The sequence below is a fragment of the Phoca vitulina genome, unplaced genomic scaffold (genome assembly GCF_004348235.1).
Source record: "Phoca vitulina isolate PV1807 unplaced genomic scaffold, GSC_HSeal_1.0 scaffold22, whole genome shotgun sequence".
Taxonomy (NCBI): domain Eukaryota; kingdom Metazoa; phylum Chordata; class Mammalia; order Carnivora; family Phocidae; genus Phoca; species Phoca vitulina.
This window is the reverse complement of record NW_022589725.1, coordinates 21,450,430-21,473,899: the sequence shown is the minus strand read 5'-3', so window position 1 is coordinate 21,473,899 and position 23,470 is coordinate 21,450,430. Positions and strand designations below refer to the sequence as shown.

Sequence of the window (23,470 nt, the reverse complement as noted above, 5' to 3'; positions counted from 1 at the left end):
ATCATGATCTCAGGGTCTTGGGATCGAGCCCGGCGTCTGGCTTTGCACTGGGCGTGGAGCCTGCTTGAGATTCTCTCTCTCCCCCTCTGCGTGCCAACCCCCTCCTCACTCTCTCTCTCAAAAAATAAAATAAAATAAGCTTTCCACAAGTTGTATAAAAGAGCAGCCTGGCTGTCATTTCCTTTTCTTAATAAAGTTGATAAAAACATTTTGAAGTACACTATTTGAATTTGAAAACATTTAGTTTAAAATGCCCAGAAAACAAAAGGCAGGCAGGCAGGCAGGCAGAAGGGAAAGTTACTTGTACTTTATGTGACTGAAACCAGTTTTGAGTCTAAATGACATCAGTTGAACATAAATAAGCTGGCTTATTTCATATGAGAACATAAATAGACAAAATCGTTTTAGAAACACATGATTAAATGAATAAATACCTTTCCACTGGGAAGACCTAACTCCTTGAGTGCTTGAAAGATCACCTTTTCTGTTTTCCCCGATGCAAAAGTTCTAGTAATACTAGGACAGAAAAGAAGGGGAAAAAAAAAAAAAAGTCAAGTTTTGTTAATTCTGTTTTCTATGAGGCAAAAATCCAAGCCATACTCAGGACTGTAGGATGGCAGGGGGAGAAGGGGAAGGAAAATACATTTAGTTTTTATTTTTAGGTATTTTTCACTTCCCTAACTAGCTCCTGCAATATCCCTCTGGTTACACTTGTGAGGCAACTTGATTCTCAGATGGGTGTCCCCCTGGGTGCTCGGGAACCCCAGAAGCTGTGGAGATACATACTGGTGGACCAAAACAATGAGAAATTTTGATCCTACCAAATAACTTTCTCAGGAAAAAGGCATGTGGCAGATGGGACAGGTCTAGAATAAAACCTCATGTTGACACTATCTAGGCTTGGTGTAGAAAAATAGGCTCCACAGAATTCAGCCTCTGCCTGGGATGGCCCTTATACTTTGCTTTCAAACTTACCACAGCTGAGATGCACTATCAGATATGTTTTTAAAATTTTTTAAAGATCTTATTTATTTATTTAAGCGGGGGGTGAGCAGCAGCAAGGGATGGGGAGGGGGTAGAGGCAGAGAGAGAAGCAGACTCTGTGCTGAGCCAGGAACCCGCCACAAGGCTCGATCCCAGGATCCTGAGATCATGATCTGAGCCTAAGTCAAATGCTTAACCGGAGCCCCCCAGGTGGCCTTTTTTTTTTTTTTTTTTTTTTTTGACCTAAGTAAGCACCCTCGAGCTACTCTGAATACCAGCTGCCTCAAGGATTAGGAAGTTTACTGAGAAAGGGATAGGTGTGGTGGGGAGGGGACACAGGGAAACACTTGTTCAGTGTTGCAGTAGAATCTTGGTACTACCCTGATACATGGTATTTCTGAATAATGGTTCGCCCTTTATCACGTATGGTGTACATCGAGGCTAGTAAAATGAGTAACACCTTAATGAGCCTGTTTCCTCTTCTGATAAATACACTGGCGACACTTAGAATGACCTATTGAGGACGGGAGCGGGTACCCTAGAATTCTTGTTTGGCTCTGAGCCATGCCTTAGCCAACCAAAGGAGTCTTCATTCATACTGCGGCTGGAAGCCCAGGGAATCTGTCACCATAATAACTGAAACTCTAATTTCAAAAGTCCAGCCTTGACGTGAGGGTACAGCCATTTCATCGGGCAAGCTTGGTTTTGGAATGCCTTCTCTGTGAGCACAAGGGGCTTTGTAACAGCACCTCCCCACGCCCAACCCTGTCACGCACTCTGCCATTCACTCTAAGTGGAAGCCACCTCCCAATGTAAGCACTGAGAGCCAATTATTCTTGATGAGTGGGAGAAAGCACCTCTTCAAGTGCACGGTACAACTTTCCAAAATAGACTGGGGAGAACTAACTTTAGGTAAAGGAATTGTTACGTGTTCATTCAGAGCTTTATTGTTTCATACGTGGTCCAAGAATACTTCGAGAAGTTCATTTTTAAGAGCGCTTGACACAGCTGCATTCAACTCCACAGCGGCCCACGGATTCTCTTGAACACATCTACACGCATGGTGGAGACATCAAGTAAACTGGTTTCTAGGGTTAGACGGTGTTATGCCCACATTTTCCCACTTCCCTAGAGTTCATGGAATTTGTATACACTAAATTGGGTTGAGAAGCCATTTATTGGACCTTTATAAAATAGGGGAAAGTAGCTATTCAGTGTTCTTTTAAAAAAAAAAAATTCGGTGTTAATGTGAGCGGTACAGACAACAGCATCCCCACATCTGGGAAGCCTGCAGAAGGAGAGTTTGCCTCCAGTCTCAGGGCTATCCCAGTGAACCTGAGCTTCGGGTAGCTTTGGATAGGCATGAACAATGAGAAGAGAACTGACCGACGTGGGCATGAACCCTGTGGCAGGCACAGGGCCTGAGCCTTTCTGGTGAAACAGAACCTGGGTGTGGGGTGCAGGGAGGGAAGGGCAGAGAGGAAGGGAAGAGGGCATAGGAATAGCATTTTTTGGCTAGAGCTTGCTGAAGTGCCAAGAAGTAAATAGGAAGCAGAACAAGAATGTCTCACGGGAGGAGGAGATCCAAGCCTTTGCACTGGGGGTGGGGGTGGGGGCATAAAGAGATTGAGAGAAAAAGAAAAAAAATAGGGTGTCTGGTGCCAGGAGAGAGGAAAATCCATGTAGAGATATATTAGTGAGGGCAAAGCAGAGCCTAACAACGTGACTGTGCAAAAACTAGATGCGAGGAGGTGGCATTATGGCCTAGAGGGGCTCCTTCTCTGGCCCCCCTTTCCTGAGGGGGCTTGGGCTGGGCAACGTCACCACTGATTCGCCCACTTCATTCTTTTTTTTTTTTTTTTTTAAGATTTTATTTATTTGCGAGAGAGAGAATGAGAGACAGAGAGCATGAGAGAGAGGGAGGAGGGCCAGAGGGAGAAGCAGACTCCCTGCTGAGCAGGGAGCCCGATGTGGGACTCGATCCCGGGACTCCAGGATCATGACCTGAGCCGAAGGCAGTCGCTTAACCAACTGAGCCACCCAGGCGCCCCTGCCCATTTCATTCTAAAGGAGACCAAACCCAGGATGGAAAAGAGGAGCAAGGAAGCTGAAGAGGAGTAAGGCCATTCCCCCGGTCTATCTAATAAAGTGCATTTATGGTCTTTGCTCCAGACAGCTATCCAAGAGCTTGGGCCTTAAAATGGATTCCCTCAGAGGTAAAGAGGGTTGTGGCACAAAGGGGAATTCTTTGAGTTTCCAGTTACATTAGAGGCCCAAAGAATGCCCCTTTAACGGGGTCCTGAGAGAAACACATTTATCAAAGCCTGGGGACATTTTAGGTACTGTCATAGGCATTTTGTGAGAGAGTATTTATCAAGGACTGACTGATTCAACTCTTTTTATACAGCTCCATGCCCACAGAGTACAAGATAGCGCTTCATGGCTAACAGGTACTCAATGACTTTTTGTTGACTCAAAATAAACCACCTTCCCTCTGAAACAAATAATGCAATATATGTTAAGAAAGAAAAAAAGAAGAAGAAGAATGTAGCAGGAGGGGAAGAATGAAGGGGGGGAAATCGGAGGGGGAGAAGAACCATGAGAGACGATGGACTCTGAAAAACAAACTGAGGGTTCTAGAGGGGAGGGGGGTGGGGGGATGGGTTAGCCTGGTGATGGGTATTGAGGAGGGCACGTTCTGCATGGAGCACTGGGTGTTATGCACAAGCAATGAATCATGGAACACTACATCTAAAACTAATGATGTAATGTATGGGGATTAACATAACAATAAAAAATTTAAAAAATAAAAAATAAAAATAAACCACCTTCCCCAAAAGAAATGCTATGAAAGCAAATACCCTTGAGTGGTTCCCAGGCCTAGTAGAGTTCTGGTTCAATTACATGTTCCAGCAGACTTTACATGACTAAGATAGCAATGATCCTAGAAACCAAGGGAGTCTCATTCTTCCCTTGCCCTCAACGGGCCTACAATCCACTCCATGGTTTTAACACCATCTTCTGAAACACTCAGGGAGGACTCATGCCGTGAAGCCTCAGTAGGGTCCTACTCCCTTCACAGATGAGCTAAGCCTTTGGGACATAAATAGTTACATAGGAGCTGGGCTGCCATGACCATACCCGAAGCTCTCAGCCTTCTTTAACACAATGGTCTCCTTTAAGACTACTTCCAGCCAGAGCCCACAATTAATGTTTGGCTATCATTTCCTGACTCTCTAGCCACTGGTTCCAACTCCAGGTTACAAGGAATAGGAAATGGCAAAGAAAAGACTGACTTTCAAAGCTTTGGTCTGGGTGGGAAGATAAACTGAGTGTGAATTTGTAAGTTTGAGAGAAAGGCAGATTGCCTAAGATTATACACATGGAAAGAAAAGAGGGAGATAAAGAGTAAGACTTCCTTCATTAATCATTCCGGCAACTTCCTGGATATTAAATTTCAGCTAATACTCAAGAGCAGGGGCCATTCCCAAGCGATGGAACAACTATGAAGCCAGATCCCTTTTAACAGTATGCACACTATACTAATAGTTTCCATTTTAAGAACTCCAGAATGATAGTGATGAAATGACATTTTAAAAGTGTTTACTCTTCATATCCATTAAAACATTCAGAACAATTTCCACCTAGCCCTTGGCAGCTCATCTACCAGGGGACTCATCCGCTTTTCTCTGGCTTGGTGTCAATTCTCCATCAACTCTGAACAAACTGCCCCCGAATCACAGATGTCTTGTGTCAAACACCTGTTAATACTGGCAGGCACCAAAGTGTTCGTGTCAAAGAGAGCTAAAGAAAATGACAAAAGGATGGTAATAATTTTGTATGTGAATGTACCGATAAAGATCTTTGAAACCATAAAAAAAAACTTCCAAGCTTGTCTAACAATGGCTTGATTAGGAGGATACATATAAATGAAACCAGAATTGTTAGTTAGAAGTGCTTTGATTGCAATCTATGTGTTTCTACTTTGTCCATTTCCTGAACCTTATCTTGGAAGAAAAAGCAGGACGGTAAGGTATGTAAAAACAGATCCAACATAAATTTCTGTTCTCCACACTGCTGTCTGTGCTAAGTTTGGACTTCTTAATTCAATATAGATTTTAAAGAAAAACGTACTATATGTTGGGCAGTAGCTGTAGGATGCTGGGATATATTAAAATAATTGTCCTGCTATTGCTCAACAGAGCAAAGGATTTAAAAAAAATAAGGGTCAGTTTAAAGTATCTTTGCCAACAATTATCAGTCAAAGGTGCTAACAGGGCATTTTTTTTTAAAAGGTTCTACTTTCTTTTTCTAAAGTAGACATAAAATTGATTTGCTAGTAAGTTAATAAAAAGGAGAATCCTACATGTAGATCTATAAAGACCACAACAATGCATGAGGTGTATGACTTGGTAAGCCCTTAATAAAAGGTTAAGTAAAAATATTGCCCATGGTCTTCCTTATGATTTGTATGCTTTTAATTTTCGCATTGATATTCCAGTTCTGTCACATGGGTTGTTATAGAGCACGGAATTAAAATGATGGCCTCTAGGACAATTCTGTTTAAGATTTTATTTATTTGAGGGGTGCCTGGGTGGCTCAGTTGGTTAGGCGACTGCCTTTGGCTCAGGTCATGATCCCGGGGTCCTGGGATCGAGCCCCGCTTCGGGCTCCCTGCTCGGCCGGAAGCCTGCTTCTCCCTCTCCCACCCCCCTCCACTTGTGTTCCCCCTCACGCTGTCTCTCTCTCGCTCTCTGTCAATTAAATAAATATATAAAATCTTTTATAAAAAAAAAAAAAAGATTTTATTTATTTGAGAGAGAACGAGAGACCATAAGCAGGGGGGAGCGGGAGAGGGAGAGGCAGGCTCCCCGCTGAGCAGGGAGCCTGATATGGGGCTCAATCCCAGGACACCAGGATCATGACCTGAGCCGAAGACAGACGCTTAACCGACTGAGCCCCCCAGATGCCCCTAAGATGATTCCGTTAAATGTGAAAAGAATAATTTTGAGAGAGTATGGAGATAATCTCCTAGGGATACAGAATGGAAGCTTCAAGGCAGAATGAGGTGGCTGGGCAGAGAGGGAGGTGTAGAAAAGTCAGAAATGGCTAAGTGTGATCAGCATGCCACTGCTTGAATGCATTTGCTCAAATGCTATCAGTTGGTGACCTGTTTGCCTCATCTCTGACAGATAAAACAGTTCCAAGATAAGACTCTACCCAGTAGCTCTGGGTTTTATTTGTTGTTGTCAGTTGGCTTCTTCACTAAAGTGGTGTCCAGAGAGGAGGTCAACATGAACCTAAGTCTGGAGAATTCTAGAAGATTGGGTTGGTATCTAGGGAACCCATGATTAATTCAGCTGTGGGCTTAGGCTCATGAATCCAAACACATTCCTGGTTTCATGTGGACAGCTGATGCTCTGCAGTCCACTCCAGCTTCTGGAATCTCCATGAAGTGCTTACACAAACACCAACGAAAAAGATACTAGGAGAGTTTGGTAAAGAATCCCTATCACTACCATCTCAAAATGTCCCCACAGACCATTAGCAAATCCTAACACCAGAAATGGAAGAGAGAGGCAGAAAAGAAGGAAGCATTGGGAATCCTCAGAGGGTGAAACATACCAGCTTAAGTATTAAAGAGGACATGTTGGAGGGGCGCCTGGGTGGTTCAGTCTGTTAAGCGACCGACTCTTGATTTTGGTTCAGGTCATGATCTCAGGGTCTTGGGTTTGAGCTCCGCATGAGCTCCACGTTCAGTGGGGAGTCTGCTTCAGGATTCTCTCTCTCTCTACCCCTCCCCCTGATTCACTCATGCTCTCTCTCTAAAATAAATAGATTTTTTTTTTAAAAGAAGACATGTGGAAGACAAATCTAGTTCATGTTTTCTTCATTCTTTTCTTTCTTAAGATCTATTTATTAATTTTATCTCTAAGATAATGCACTCAAGCGGGGGTGGGAGAGGGACAGAGGGAGAGAGAGAATTTTAAGCAAGTTCCATGCTCAGCACAGAGCCCCATTCGGGGCTTGATCTCCCTAAGATCATGGCTTGAGCCGAAATCAAGAGTCGGATGCTTAACCGACTGAGCCACCCAGGTGCCCCTGTTTTTTTCATTTTTGATTCCATTCAGGATTTACTGCCTTTTTTTTTTTTTTTCATTGTCACTGTTACCTTGGGCACAGCAAGGGGAAAAAGTGACAGCTCTGAAAAGTGCATGGTGTCAGGGAGAGTACACCTAGAGACCAAGTGGCCAGAAGCCAAAGGCATCCACTTGCCCCACCCACCAAAGGAACGGCAAGGCCCAGAATGAGAAGCACCATCCAGAGATACCACTCTTCTGAAGACACAGTCTATACACTTCCAATAAAGGTGCACAGTACAAACTTCTTTCATTTTAGCTAATGGTCGCTCAGGGCAAGAAGATGAAAGACATTAAAATCCTAAAAACCCACGTATTTGAAGATTAAAAAGAAATCTGCTACATCTTCAGATGTTCTTTATCGAAGTAGAGTTAATGCTACCCGTTCTGAAGAAAAATGCAACTTTACATCCACAAATGATTTTTACAAACTAAACACGGCATTTGATGGAGTGATTTAAACCAAGCTTCCAGAAATATCTTTAGTGAAAGCAATTAACAAGCACTTGTGATGGGCTCTCTCTTTGGTCTGGTATCACAAGGGTCGGCCCAGGATATGGAATATAGACAGAAATGATGGCCTTACCTCCTAACTGGAATTTTACCATTTGTGTTGGTCATAAACGCCAATTTCATCCAGCTGGAAAACAACCATAACAACACTGTTTTAATGTTTCTTAGGAGCAACACTCCAATCCAGTTAAGAACTTTAAAAGAAAGTTCATTCAAACAAAGAACATTTATTCTGAAAACTAGAGACAATAATATACTGTGAGATGAATTTATGGTTGTCAGGTTTAGCAAATATAAATACAGGACTCTCGGTTAAATTTGAATTTCAGAAAAACAACAATTTTTTTACAAGTATGTTCCAAATACTGCACAGAATATGCTTATACTCAAAAACTATTACTTATCTGAAATTTAAATTTAACTGGGAATTCTGTATTTTTCCGAGCAACCCTAGATGAACTAGAAATTTGGGTGCTTGCACTGAGCAAAACAAATTGTAGGTACTTTTTTGGTGATTGGTCTCATCCTTGATTATTGCTCTTTAATAATCTTTACTAAGATGGAAATGCAACTGCACGGTGACACCAGCCAGCTTTGTCCTGAGGACCTATGGGGACCCCCACTCCCTGTTCCCAGTGCAGCAAAGCACAGATCGAATGGGCACCTTCCTTAATTTCCAAGAGGAAGAGAAGTTCATCAACTCAAATTGATGGTAAGCAATTCCTTGCTTTCCCCAGGCTTTCTGGACACACAGGGACGCAGAACATTCATTCGTAGGTGCTGGGATTGTTCCTAGCTATTAACTCACATTCTCATGGATTCCAGTCAATAATATTCTAACAATGAGCAGAACATGACAATTTGGTAAAGTTTCTGTCTTCTGGCAATCTCCTAGAGGCCCAAGTGACTCCTTTTCAGAGAATGTTTTCAAGACAACAGGTGTGAGGGAAGCAGAAAGGACCAGAACAGTCACACAAAGTTGTGGTCTCTGCTGGTGCTTTAGCCTGACGCCAGGGGGAGCTCTGGAGCGTGATGTGCACCAGACTTGGTGGCATGGGGGCTGGCCTTTTGTATCCTGTTCCAGCCCATTATCGGCCATGGGCTTCCCACCAGGAAAAGAGAGGAGTGCAGTCTCCCGGGCACAGTGACTCCGCTTTCAGCACAGGGTCATTCTCTGCAGAAGTGGGCAGGTGTGACCTCTTGATGAGCTAACCCTCATGGCAGTTGGTGGATGGGTGAACGCCAGCTCCATAAAGGGATCCCAGCAGGACGCCCATGGGGACAGATAAGACCTGGTGTCCAACCTACAGATACTGGGGTCCCTCAGGTCTAAGTGGGCATTCTCAAAGTCTCAGATCCTTCGGGATTCTATCAATGCCCAAAGTGAAATGTCAAATATCCATTGTTGCTCTTTATTTCTAAGAAAACATGCCACAGCAACTGCAGAGGAAGAGGAGAAGCAGCTGCAGGACAAACGGGTATTTATAAGACTAACCACCCCCTACTAAGGTGACGGAAAGAAAACCGGAGGGCTGGCATAATAATCAAAATCACTAATACTGAATGAAGGAGGACCTGGGCTGGGCGTTTTCCAGGACCTCATTACATCTGTGTGGTAATCTTGTAAAATAAGTTCTGGTCACCTTCTCCATTCACAGATTAAGAACAGTAAGGCACGAGGCTAAGAACTTGTCAAGGGTCACCCAAGAACTAAGTGGCCAAGCTGGGATTGTAGTCAAGAGCCTGTTCTCTTCAAGCACCTGCCAAAGGGACCAAAACTAAGGGTGAAAGTAGCCAAAGGGCTGACCTCTCTTCCTCCTGCTGGACAGTCCAAGGAATCACACCCTTGGTGCTGGCTGCAAGTGCAGGCTTATTCCTGTAATTTCTCAGCGTAGTTCCCTTCTGCACCTACAATTGCCTGCCAATAGCCCATGGTGGCGGGCAGCCCCCTTTCTGCACCGATTGCTGCTTTTTAAACAGGCTGACTTTGGCTTTGGCTAGGCTTTCTACTTGAGTAACTTTCACGTCACCTTGATGGAATAACTTGGGAAGGGTTAAAAATCTACCACGGCGGCATCCCTCTGGATTTTGGATACTGTGAGCTGGGGTAAGGCCAGTACGTTTGGATCCCTGACTGGGTGCTGAACAGTCCCTGGGGCCAGTGCTCCTTTGTGACCCTAGAACTGGGTGCTTTTGTAAGTGCTTCTCTTGGCCACACTGCCCAGTTCTGTCTCACACAACAGAGGCTCCAGCTACAGCAGCAGCCAACTACGGCCCCAGGCATGGAGGACTATCGTCTGGGGCCAATGACCCAGAGGATACTGAAGTTCCAGCATCTTCCTGCCATCAGTCATTCCTTTCTTATCAGTCTGGGCTACGGGTTGATCACACGTGCCCTGCCAAGTGGCATGAAGAGTCCAGGTGTGTGTCGGGAACTTCCTTTCCAGGGTCAGGAGCATGGAGGGGAAGGCAAGGACAATGTGGCCTGGCAATACACGAAGCCTTCATCTCCTAATCTGACCTTTTGCTTTTTAACAGCCAAGAACAAAGAGTGATGTAAATAAAACTCACTGTTTCTTGAGGCAGGTCATTGGACTGACATTGTTGGCCCTGAAGTTGTGTATGATTGATCTCAGTCCTTCTACCCATTGCTGAAAGAGAAAGAAAAAGCATTCCTGGTGAGCAACACCACAGGAACTGAAAATGGTGGTTTTTATTAAACAGCCCGTATCCATTCGGTATAAGAATAATGTAAACTCTTCTTTTATCTCCTCCCTGCCACAGAGCAATCTTCATTTTGCATGCCATACTTTATTCTTTAATAAACAGCTTTCATTCTTTCCATGAAGATAAATGTAACATCTAGAGCATCATTAAACACTGGGTTGTCACAAAGGAACGCTGCCCACTGATTGACTTGTTAAACCTTCTATTTGCAGCCTGTTTAAATAGAAATCCTTTTTCAGCCACTGGCAACCTTCATTATTTCTAAGCAACGTTATACAGTACATGATGACATATTTAGCTATTCCCATTTTAGAGGACGAATGCGTTTGGGGTTCATCAATTTTATCGTGTGATTCTATTTCAATCTAAGAATTTGTTACATATCTTACCTGTCTGTGATTTCCAGCAGAGCCTTAAAAAGTAAAGCATGCGCTGATTGCCGGGGTATCCAGTGCAAATACTGAAGCACTTACATAATTTCTGTATAATAAGGACTTGGACCTCAGTTTTAGTTCATAACATCACTCCATGGATTTACAAGGAAAAGTGAAGGAAGACTATACACGGCAGTAAAGGAATTTGGGTCTCGTAAGGACATTCAACTAGAAAAGGCTGGCCTGTCCATTAAGGCCAACTCCTCTGTGCTGAGGAAGGGAAAATATTTGGGCATAGATAGTAGTACAGATGGATAGTCTACCTGCACTGTCCACTAGCCACATGTGGCTGTTTAAACTGAATAAAAGTAAAATTCAGTGCCTCCATTTTACTCATCACATATCAAGTGCTCGAAAGCCGACATGGGGCTAGTGCCTACCACATTGGACAGCCCAGACGAAGAACATCTCCGTCGACACAGAAGGTTATATCGGACAGCCCTGCACAGTATTACCAGGTTTAACGTGGGTTAGTGATTTAGTCATTGCAAGGGCCAAAGGTAAAGACTAAGTTCTGTAAAGTGTGTGTGGTTTTAATTCATTGTGATAAAATGCAAATAACATTAAATTTATCATTGGAACCATTTTTAAGTGAACAGTTCAAAGGCATTAAGTAACATTCACGTTGTGTGCAACCTTCACCACCATCCATCTCCAGAACTCTTTTCTTCTTGCAAAACTGAAACTCTGTCCCCATTACACAACTCCTCAGTTTCCTCTCCCCCGCCCAACCCTAGCAACCACCATTCTACTTTCTGTCTCTATGAATCTGCCTATCCTAGGTTTTTTATAAAAACAAATCATACAGTATTTGCCCTTTGACAAATTTGACTGGCATAATGTCCTCAAGGCTCAGCCAGATCACAGCCTGTGTCAGAATTTCCTTCTTTTTAAAGGCTGAATAATATTCCTTTGGCTGTGTAGACCACATTTGGCTTCTCCATTCATCTGCTGATGAACACCTGGCTTGCTACTATGATTAATGGCAGCTATTGTGATTGATGCTTCTATGAACACGGGTATACCAGTATCTCTTCAAGTTCCTGCCTTCAATTCTTTGGGGTATATACTCTGAAGCAGAATTACTGGATCCTACAGTAATTCTATTTTTCATTTTTTGAGGAACCACCATTCTGTGACACAGCTGTTATCATTTTACATTCCCACCAACAGTGCACATGGGTTCCAGTTTCTTCAAGTCCTTGTTGACACTTTTTTTTCCTGCTTTGTTTTCATTTTGAGAATAGTCATCCCAACGGATAAGAGTCTAATGGACAGTTTTGGCTTTCCTCTTTATGCTCCAGTCATACCTAACAGTTTTCTGTTAGGAGGAGGAGGAGGAGGAGGACTTTAGGAGCCAGAAGAGGTCAATTTCTTTCCACAACTAGAAAAGGCCATTTCCTGAGGACCATAAATAGCATCGAAAGCCTCATGATGGTGACACCAGGATTCTGAGAGAGGAGGAAGGAAGGCACTGGTAGCATTAAAGAAATGCCTTATTTTCATCATCAGCCTTTACTTCCTCTGTCAGGCTAAATATGGGACTATAATTCCCTGGGGACCTTCAAATATCCTGTTGTTGGCCTAACAAACCACAGGCTCACAAAGCGTTTCCCAAGAGGAGACAGAAAAACATAAATAATTAGGTTGGCATTCACTGGGCAACATTTTCTCAACCTGAAGGCTTGTTCTGTGTTCCAAAACACAAAACAGAGTCCATGGTTTCCTAGGGCAAAAAACTGGGCAATTTCTGAGACTGTTCACTGGCTTTTTCTGAGCATTCTGATTTAGTTGTTCCTAAAAATAAATTACAGAGATACCAGACTTTGAGGAGGCTTAAACAACTCATCCGTCTTTTGAAAATATAATGCTGGTGAAGAATCTTGTTTATTGTGACAGAAAGGTCTCCGGGAGTGACCTCTGAGGTCATCACTCCAGGGACAGTACTCATGCTTTAGTTAGTAGGAAATGCCACTGGAATCCTCACAGGTCCTAAAGGGCCCCGGGGTGGGGGAGGTTGTTGCTGCTTCTCTTTGCGATGATGAAAGTGAGGGTCAAGGGCCTTGCCCAAGATCAGCTGGCTCAGGGCTGAGAGGCTCTGTTGTCTGCCCTTCCTTAAGGCTTGTTCACACATCTCCCCCCATGACGTGGACAAGTCCCATTAGGCCTTTCCTTCTCTCCATTGTCTTCCAGGTAATTGACACCTGGCATATTAAGACCAAGAGACTTCAGAAAATATGTTGAGCGTTTTCTTTTGTAGTTTCTAACAAAGTAGATGAAATGCCAGCAGGTGTCAGCAGAGCCCTAGAGTTTAGCTGAAAAGTTGTACTGTGGGTGAACTAGATGCATATGAACTTCGTTGAATGTTTCCAGACTAACAGAAGGAAAAAAAAAAAAAAAAACACAAAAACCTGTGACTTAAATATGTTTCTTTGAATTGCTGAAAATAAGCACATATGTTAAGAGTCTACATAATGCCCTAAAAGGTACATCTTCAAGCCCAGGGCTGCGTGTTTCTAGAAGGATCATTCCCTGACGCACGTTGAGCACACTCATCGGCTCAATGTTGACACGCTCGTGATAGGATTCTTACCACGCTGGGTGCCTCCCTCTGGTCTGGCCATGCTGAGCGGGCCCATGCAACCTGGAGGCAGGGAAACCAACCCAAAGGATCCATTGAATTTGGATGTCCAAATCCGTAGTTTCTCCCTTTCCCCAGCAGGTTGTTCTCTTGATTTCTTAATCTTTTCCAATTCGAACTTAAAGCTTATTTCAGCCCTTCTAAGGTGAAGGACAAGAAAGGTCCTTCCAGGGACTCTTGTGGGCTTAGCTGGATGGTTTAGGAGAAAAGGAGGGAAGAAGAGAAGCTGCCTCTAATTTTCTCCTAGGGACTTACAACCTCTCCTCTGGGACTCCTTATTCTCACCACGCAGGCGAGCGTCCATTTTCCAGGCAAATGGCGTGGCCTCGCCCTTAGCTGTCTCCTTTGCCCCTGGGACACTGGACTGTCATGGACTAAACAATCCCTTTCCCACTGAAAAAAGCAGCAGAAGGGCATAGATATAACAAAACCAAACCAAAAAAATATGAATTTACACAGGGTGTATACCTCCCTTTTTCCCTTTAAAAACATTTGGTAGGGTTTTTTTTAAAATTATGGAAACAGTATTTAAATGTCCTTTGCAGAAAAATGTAAAGCAAAAAAGTATACAGCAATAAGTGAACATCACACCAAATCCCATTGCTGACATCAAGAGCTAGCCACTGACATTTTGGTATTTGAGCTCTTAGCCTTTTTTTCTTTTTTTAATGCACATATAGCTTTGTCATCCTAAAATAACTAGTCCCATTACTTGCCAGTCAGCACCGCCCCAGGTAGAGTTGTTGTTCTTTTAGCTCAATCTTATCTCTAGATTTTATTCCAGAAGCGTCCTTTTCAGTCTTCAGTCAAAACAGCATGTTGTCAAAGCAAAAAATAACACAGACCCTGTGATACTCTCCGAGTATGCTACGTCATTTTTTCTCCAAAGGGAAGACTCAGTGGCATCTTCCTTCATCTCTTGGTGTGTGATTCTTTGTTCTTAAAGAGGAGGCTACTGGTAGAAGAGGCGGAGTCATCTTACTAAGTCTGTTCCAAGTTAACTACAGCCTTGTTACGCACAGTCCAGGGACTAGCAGCATCACCTGGGAATTGTTAAAAGGCAAATCAGCAAGCCCTGTCTATGAAATCTGTCTCTAGGGCTGGGGAAGAGAAACCTGTGTTGAAGTGAGCTTTCCAAATGGCTCTTTTGCAAATTTACATATAAAGGCACTGTTCTGAACCCATGCCGCTCAGTCAGGAGGTTGGCTCCTAGACCAATAGCATCAACATGTCCGGGTTGCTGGTTAGAACCGCAGACTCTCAGGTCTCATCCCACCCAGACCCACTGGATCAGAATCTTCATTTAATAAGATCCCAAGGTGAGTCGTGTGCACATCCCAGTTTGAGAAGGGTCCTTCCCCACCTGGAGTATCTACTTCCGTTGCCCACCTAGAAAGATCTGGGTTTGGTTTCCTATGGGAGCCGATAGTTTCCCACAGTGCCCTTGGCTGGGATATCTGGTCTTCTAGTAAGGACCCTGGAAAGAGCTCTCCTCCAGTTCCTGATTTACTTTGTTTTTGTCCTATCCCTCCCTACCTGGGCTGAACAAATCTGCATTCACTAGCATGGAAATGGTGACCTACACACGTCGGTTCAATTGCTTGCATGTGGAAACAAAAGGAAGCAAGGAGTGACTTTCACCTTCCGATGTCCACGCTGTGAAAAGAATCAGCTGATGGGGCCATCTGAGATGTTTAAAATATGGGACCTTCTTGTTACCTGTCACTCATAAACCTGATCCATGCAGAGCTTTTGTTTTTGGTTTTTTGTTTAAGTAAATGGGGATCAGAAAAAAATCAGGGCAGATCTCAGTTGACTATTCTCAAGGTACTTAATTGTTCTAACAGTTAATTAGTTGTCATTTGCTCAATCAACATAAGCCAGGAATTTATATAATGTGAAATACAGCATTGATTCCTTTGTACGGTGAGTTCCGGTAATAAGACTCATTTTACTGATGGGGTTCAGGGCAGGCCACCCCAGAATGTGCCACTTTGGCATGTGGCTTATTTTGAGCTGGAGACAATCAAGGCCCGAAAAACTCAAGAAGAGCTTTTTACCTCTCTCTTAACTGCCTAAAAGAATTTAGATAGAGGCCTATACCAGGAAGAGAGCTATTACCAAAAATATATATATATATTTTTTTAAACACAAGAACGTCTTCACCACAGGGCATGATAATCATTTGTTTCCAAACATTTGTCCTTCCCATCTTCCTGTGAATTGTCTTCCTCGCCTCTAAAGCCCCAGACCCTTAGCCTCTTTCTCCTTAGCTCAGGATGGCATGCACACCTCAATTACCTGATTATCAGAGAGCCTTTCGTGTCTTGTGGGGTTCCTGGACACATGTAATTAGATTTTTTTTCTCCTGTTAATCTCTCTCTTATTAAAGGTGGGTGTCTCAGCCAGGAACCCAGAAAGGTAGAGGGAAATTCATTTTCCCTCCCCTAAAACCATGCACCAGAGGCAAACTATGAAGCTTTCCAAGATTTCCACAGGGTCCAATGTTGCAGCAAGATAAGACTCTTTTTAAGGTGCTTAGGATGTAAAATTGCTTCATTTCACCAATCTCCAGATGAAGAATCAGAGCAGAGTAATTCTATCTTTATATTCAACCAGAAACTTGGTTTTAGGAAGGCATTTGAGCTTTAAAGAGGCTTATTAGACTGTAAAGACACTGTAGGTAGAACTCTACACATTTTCTCTTATGGATCTACATGTAAGGGAAATGAAATGATTTTTGTTAGGGTAAGGTATTAGTTGCCATTAAATTGTCAGTACTGAACTTCGAAGACAGGCCAAGCAAAAGACCTTTCCAGCTGGGACACGTTATAAGAATACTACGTGGCTATTACTCAGAGACCAGACTAGTAGCTCCCAGACCTAGTTGTACCTTAGAACCCCCCAGGGAGCTTATAAGACATTTCAGAAGCCTGGATGCCTCTCCTGGCGATTCTCATTAACAATCTGAGCCCAGTTGGACTGTCAATCTACCTTTTAGAGACTGTAGATAATTCCAACGTGAATCTACAGTGGAGGACCACTGAATCAGACCATGTGTGCTACATTGGTTGAGGTCAGTATTTTCCAAATTTTACCATGCGTTTGGATCACTTGGGAATTTTGTTCAAGTGCAGATTTGGATTCAATAGGTCTAGTGTCTGTGCTGAAGAGTCTGCATTTCTTGCAATCTTCCAAGAGAGGCCATGGGGGCTGGCTTGACCTTCTGTGCCCTGTTCACACAAGAGTAGCAGTGTTTATACATTATTTCTAGAAAAATCATGTATCTTGTACGTTGCTAAGAAGTCCACTGATGAAAAAGCAGTCCTAATCTCCGTTATGTCAGATTTTCCCAAGTGGTCCTCTGAGCACCCCACAGGAGTGTAGTAGAAATGCCAACCCTCAGGCCTCACCTAAAATCTACGGATTCAGCCATGCTGGGGATGGGGCCCAGCAGTCTGCATCTTAACAGGCCCTCCAGATGCCTCCAAAGTAACAAGCACATTGTGCTAGTGTCAGAGCGTCTGGTACTAATCGTGGATAAAGATAATTAAGGTGCACCTGAGTGGCTCAGTCGTTAAGCGTCTGCCTTCGGCTCAGGTCATGATCCCAGGGTCCTGGGATCGAGCCCCGCATCGAGCTCCCTGCTCAGTGGGAAGCCTGTTTCTCCCTCTCCCACTCCCCCTGCTTGTGTTCCTGCTCTGGCTATCTCTGTCTCTTTAAAAAAAAAGAAAAAAAGATAATTGAAGAGCTTGTGGAGGTAGCCACAGGAGGACAGGCTTGTCTGGTTTCATTTTCTGAACAATTTTATTGAGGTACAATTTAAATATAATGAATGGCCTATGAGCTGTTGATTCAAAGTTCTCAAATGCAAACTAAGCACCCTTAGGGCGAGTACCGCCAATGGCAGACGCGTGGAATTTTAAATTTTCATTCCCGTTTTGGATTAAATTCACACACACATCACTGTGCGTGCTGAAGTAGTTTAAAGAAAGTTATGAGCACGACAAAAGCAGAGCAGGCGACCAGAAGGAGGCTGGCTCAACGGATGTTCCCCAGCCACAGCAAAGCCAGTCGCTGGTGATGTTCCAGGATCTCACTAGGCAGCAGGAGATGGCCCCATGGAAGCCAGTTAGAAGTAACAGCTCCCTGGACTGTGACAGAGGCAAACGCAGCATCTGGACAGGCCGGGTCTGGAAGCCTGGGCTTTGGCAATAACACTTACTAGATAACTGGTACAGAAACAAGATGGAGGTCTGTTTCCCCAAACTAGGGTACTTGTGCCCCCACTGGGCCAGTGATCAGGCCTGAGTACCAGGGCCAGAGCCAATACAGCAGCAGGAGTAACTAGAGGCCAGGGGCCTGGCCCAGGGATGGCCAAACCCCAAAGGCAGAAGCAGGAGAGCAGAGAGGTTGGTGATTTAGGCAGGACTTGAGCAAAAAAAAAAAAAAAAAAAAAAAAATCACATTTTACCCTTCAAATGTGCTCATCTAAGATGCTGAATCCATTCTCAAATGAGATGGAAGCAGATCTACCAATGTTTGTATATCACAGACCAACTTCTACATCACGTTAAGAGGAAAAAATAAAACCATTTTCTCTTCCACGTCAGCGACTTCCCCTGGGTTCTCCTAAGGAGAGAGAAACGCAGGTAGAATGTACAGAGTGTCAGTCATCAGGAGATATTCGTGACAGTGTTGGAAACTCCCTCCTGGCCGGGGACAGAAGGCAAACAGGCAGACAATGACAGCGTTGACAGCAAGAACAAACCAGGCAGAGAAACCTGAAAGTCACCCCGATTGCTACCCAGAGAGAGAGCAGAGTGCAAGATAACAGAGAGGCTGAAGAATCTCATGCACAATAAAAGAGCTCAACTTGCGATCCCAGATACAACCCAGCTGATAAGCCCAGGATGAAAGGGGAATTAAGGAGCCTATAATGACCAAGAGCGACCTACCGAAACTGGTGCCCAAACAGTCATGGGGATTTTTCAGAAAAAAATCCCAAGGTCAGTAGAGCGACAACTCAGTGGTAATCACAAAGGCCCTTGGGAAGTCAATAATAATTCTGATACAATTGTCAAATCTCAAAGAACCAAGACAGGAGAGAGGAAAAAAGGAAGAGCAACCGGGGCCCTTTTCTCTTGAAATGGTCTAAGCGTCTTCCAGAAAACACAAGTTTTTCATCTGCTGTTCTCTGTCCATAGAGGAAAGCTGATCAAGGTGAAAGGAGGAAGGTATTAAGTGCCATTTGATTCTTCAATCACCTACAGAGCATGGGGAATGAGTATCTGGGCAGGAACATAGATGGGTGTGTGTGGCTGTGTGTGAAAGATAAATTTGGATGGGCCTGGATAATATTTATGCTTTCCTAGTCAAGATTAGTTTAGTCACTCACAGCCAGTCAAAACAGTCTGTCAGCCTGGCTGGTTATCTTGACAACACTGGGTAGTTAGGTCAAAAAGAACCTCTAAATAGTCATAAGAAATAAGAGGACACTGTACTGTTCTGGGTCATCATTCAGAAGCTCAGGTGTCAAATTCCCCTACCAAGTGGGTTTCTGTTCATTATCATTCCAAGAGACAACTTTTGATCACCTAAGCCTGCTTTCATGGATATCCTGTAAAAATGTCCTATTGCACCTATAGAACCTTATCTCAAATAATCACATCTTATGCCAGGTATCTATGCCAATAAATATACTGTTGAAGGGAATCAAGATAGGCCACCCCAAAATATGACACTTTGGTATAAAAATTATTTTGAGCTGAAGGCATCTGAATTCCTGAAATCCTTTATCTGACTGAAAGCAGGCCTTACCCGAAAGAACCCCACTGTCATAAATCCCCATCCAGGAGCAGCTTTAACCCTCCCTTCTGGAAGACAAAACATTGGCACCACACTCAGACAGAAATTGTCACAAAATTCTCATGCCTGTCTATTCTTGTAAGGGCCCATTTATCTTTCCTAAAAATCATTTGCTCTCCTGTAAGCGGCCTTTTGCTTCCTTTCTTTCCCTTACTCAGAGGATGTACAAACTCCCAAATATCCCTGCTCCTTTGGGTATTTACTTCCTTCTGGGAGGCTCTGTGCACATAAATTAAAAATGAATAAATCTGTGTGTCTTTTCTCTGTTAATTTGTCTCTTGTCAGTTTATTTCATAGACCCAGCTGAAGAAACATGAAGAAGAAGAAAATGTAAGGACATCCAAACACTCAGAATACATTAAGGCCTTACGTTCACTTGTGCCTACAGACTTTAAATGATACATGATGTTCTTCCCTGACTCAGGTTAATAGAGCAGCTCCATTCCTACAAACTCCAGAACTCATTCAAAACCCAAATGAGATACTGGCTTTATTTTATGTGACATTTTTTGGTATCCACATGGAAAACTCAAATAACTGAGGAATTTCAAGATTTTAAGAAAACCAGGAGCATCCTCCTATGCCAGGCAGAAGCCAGTTTTGTGAAAATGCATCTGGGGGCTCAAATGCCAAATCTGCAAAGTCCTGGTGGTAAGAGAAGCATAAACAGCTGGTGAATTAAAAGGTATTCATACGGGCACCTGGGTGGCTCAGTCAGTTACCTGTCTGCCTTCGGATCGGGTCATGATCCCAGTGTCCTGGGATCGAGCCCCGTGTTGGGCTCCCTGCTCAGCAGAGAGTCTGCTTCTCCCTCTCCCTCTGCCCCTCCCCTCCTCCATTTGTGCTAATAAATAAATAAAATCTTTAAAAAAAAAAATAAAAGGTATTCATGAAGTTGCTTCTCTGGCTGATACCTGTACTTATAATCCCTGAAGTCACATCCCTCCTGACATGTACCGGCGGACGATGTTGGCAAATTAAGCCACACGGAAATGAATGCTATCTCACCATGCAGAGGCTCTGTGATAAATATAATCAATCAGGGAATCTCTGGCAAACTCTGGCTTAGAGTTCTCAACCTACAGAGCACAGGCACATCAAATCGAGAGGTACTCCCGTAAGCTAGATAGGACTTTCAATACAACCTACTAAAAAAGAATCTAAATCCGTGTGTTTCAGTTTCGTTACCTTTCTATCCTTTACGGACAAGTCCCCTGACCTTCCCAGGCAACAAGAAAGGTGTGTGTGTGTTCGGGGGTTGGGGGGGATGTGGCAGCAGGAAAATGGAATAAAAAGTGTATGTATGTCAAGATGAATCAATGAATGTCTAGATGACACTGTTTTCATACTTCTGGAAAAATCCTGGGCCGAGAATGCCTCTGTAACACTGCTTGTTGACTTTTTCCTGCAAAGCAGTAGTTCTGGAAGGTTTTCATTTGTGTGCCTTCAATAGGCAAAAATAAATTTTAAAAAAGTTTGGTAAATAGCTGAATACCAACCGCCCCCCCCCCCCGGTTTGTGAAGATTCACACCAGAATAATAGAGCTTCGTGGAATGCTACAGTAAAGAAACCCAACAAGGCTTTCTCATGCTTCGTTAACCAGGAAGCCTCCTTGAAATGCAGGTTATTTTGCAGACCCCCAATTTGGGAAGGGCTGCTGTATGATTTCAGCTTGCACAGATGAAGACATTAACTTTTACCTCAAAAGCACAGTAAAATCTTACAAGGTTCAGGTGGAAGTTGTTGGGTGGTGACAGAATACAGAATCTGGAGTGAATCCCATGCCTGGCTTCAAGACACCAGCTCTGCCGCTTACTGGCTGGGTGACCCTGGGCAAGTGACTCAACCTCTCTGAGCCTGTTTCTTCCTCTCTAAAATGGTAACAACCATGCCCATCCTAGAGGATTGTTGTGAGAATGAAATGAGACAATACATGGTCAAGCACTTTGAACATTCCCCGGTATTCAATACAAACTAAAAAATTCCATTCCTGCTGCTCCTATTATTAATTATTGGGGATCACCGGTCAGCATTTCTATAAAGGGCCAGCAAATACGTAGTTTAGGCTTTAAGAAGGCCGCATATGAGTCTCTGTTGTACGGTTTTGATGTTTCGTTAACAACCCTTTAAAAACGTCAAAGCCATTCTGAGCTCATTAGCCATACAACCTCAGCCTGAGGGGTGGGTTTGGCCCCGGGGCTGCACTTTGCCAGCCCCCCATTGTGACTATTAAGCTCACTCCAGATCATACTGCTCAGAGGGGACAAGGTCTCATGTAGGTGAGGTGTCTGACCCATCTCCTCATGCATCCTATTTTTTTTTTTTTTTTTTAAGATTTTTATTTATTTGTCAGAGAGAGAGCACAAGCAGGGGGAGCAGCAGAGGGAGAGAGAGAAGCAGGCTCCTCACTGAGCAAGGAGCCCGATGTGGGACTCGATCCCAGGACCCTGGGATCATGACCTGAGCCGAAGGCAGACGCTTAACGACTGAGCCACCCAGGCGTCCCAACATGCATCCTATTCTTGAAAGAAAACATCCGAATGCGTGTTCACAACGGCAGTCTCTGCCAGCAAGAACTGGGGCTGGGTGGTAAGTAGAGAAGCAATTTAAAGCTAGCAAGAGTTTCCTCTCCCAGGGGCCAAAAGGTGAAATCCAAACTTCATATTACACTTCTGGAGCAATTAGAGGAACTCGTTTTGCATTCCCTTGGTGGAGTCATTTGGTAACACTAGCAATTAGGGCAAAATGAGCTGCTCAGGGTGAGGCCTAGAGCACAGAGTCTCTTCTTAGGAAACCTGTCAAGTTCACGACACACAGCAGTTAGAGAGGCCCCCACGATGAAAACCTGTCCCCCACGAAGCCCCCGCATTCTGCACAGAAGCCCCCAGGGGGCTGGAAGTTTTCTGAAGAAGAGCTGGTAACTCCAAGAAAATTCACCTCCAAGATCATGAGGATTTACAATTACAAGGAAGCCCAAGACAAACACTGTAAAGACCAAGAAAATGCATATGATAAAAATTTTAAATAAAATACAGTGCATTAAACTCTATAAACAGTATGAGCCCAACTGTGTGTAGAAGAAAACTGTGTGAATTAAAAAGACACACTGGGATGGCTGGGGTGGGGGTTTCCTTTGAGGGGAGTCAGGAATGGGGTTTCCTTTGAGGGAAGGATGATACATTCTAGAACTGACAGGGGGGTTGTTGTACAATATTGTGATCTACTAAATTGCACACTCACTTTAAAGTGGTTCACTTTACATTATGTGAATTTCACTTCTATTTAAAAAGAGACACGGAGGGGGCGCCTGGGTGGCTCAGTCGTTAAGCGTCTGCCTTCAGCTCAGGTCATGGTCCCAGGGTCCTGGGATCGAGCCCCACATCGGGCTCCCTGCTCTGCGGGAAGCCTGCTTCTCCCTCTCCCACTCCCCCTGCTTGTGTTCCCTCTCTTGCTGTGTCTCTCTCTGTCAAATAAATAAATAAAATCTTAAAAAAAAAAAAAGAAAAGACACGGAAGACGGGGTAATGCACTCTGGGTGGGGGGTGTTTTCTTCTTTTTACTCTTCTGCACTTTCTACTAGAATATAGTGGAAGTATTCGTTCTACCATGAGCAATACTCCTTCTGCATTCGGGAAACACCAGTGAACAGCATAAAAATGCAGGCCCATGCAAATGTTTAAAATGACTTTGTCGGCAACTCAGTGTTGCTGCAGACCAGGGCTCTAGGCTACAGCTCAAAGCTTCTTCCCCACTTGGCTCCTGCCTCTACTCTAAGGAAACCTCACCCATTCAGGTAAAAAACTCCCTAAAAGGACAGGAGAAACTGCTTTAGTTCTCGTGTCCAGGTTCCTGAACACACACCTTGACAAGCAGCTTTACTTTTCAGTAAGTTTGATGCTATGAAAAATGACAGTAAAAATCCACCCTTGACTAGTAAAGAAATTAGAGGATTTCAGAAGAAAACCAAGATAGGTGTTCTTAATTTTTCTTAAAATTTGAGAGAGAGCGAGCATGCATATGTGTGAGCAGGAGAGGGGCAGAGGGAGAAAGAGAGGGGAAGCAGATTCCCCACTGAACAGGGGGGCCCACCCAGGGCTTGATCCCACAACCCCTGGGATCATGACATGAGCCGAAACCAAGAGTTGGGCGCTTAACTAACTGA

General features: G+C 43.9%; 1 protein-coding gene across 7 annotated transcripts in view; it reads right to left on the bottom strand.

Moving 5' to 3' along the window:
- Positions 1-23,470, bottom strand: part of PLCB4 (phospholipase C beta 4) — a 407,515-nt gene that overhangs the window by 95,706 nt on the left and 288,339 nt on the right. For all 7 annotated transcript variants that reach the window (XM_032419441.1, XM_032419443.1, XM_032419444.1 and 4 more), the window contains 3 exons: positions 10,209-10,288; positions 7,711-7,764; positions 435-516 (listed from right to left, as the gene is read on the bottom strand). In XM_032419441.1, the coding sequence (XP_032275332.1) occupies positions 435-516; positions 7,711-7,764; positions 10,209-10,288 (216 nt within the window). The remainder of the gene's footprint in view (positions 1-434; positions 517-7,710; positions 7,765-10,208; positions 10,289-23,470) is intronic.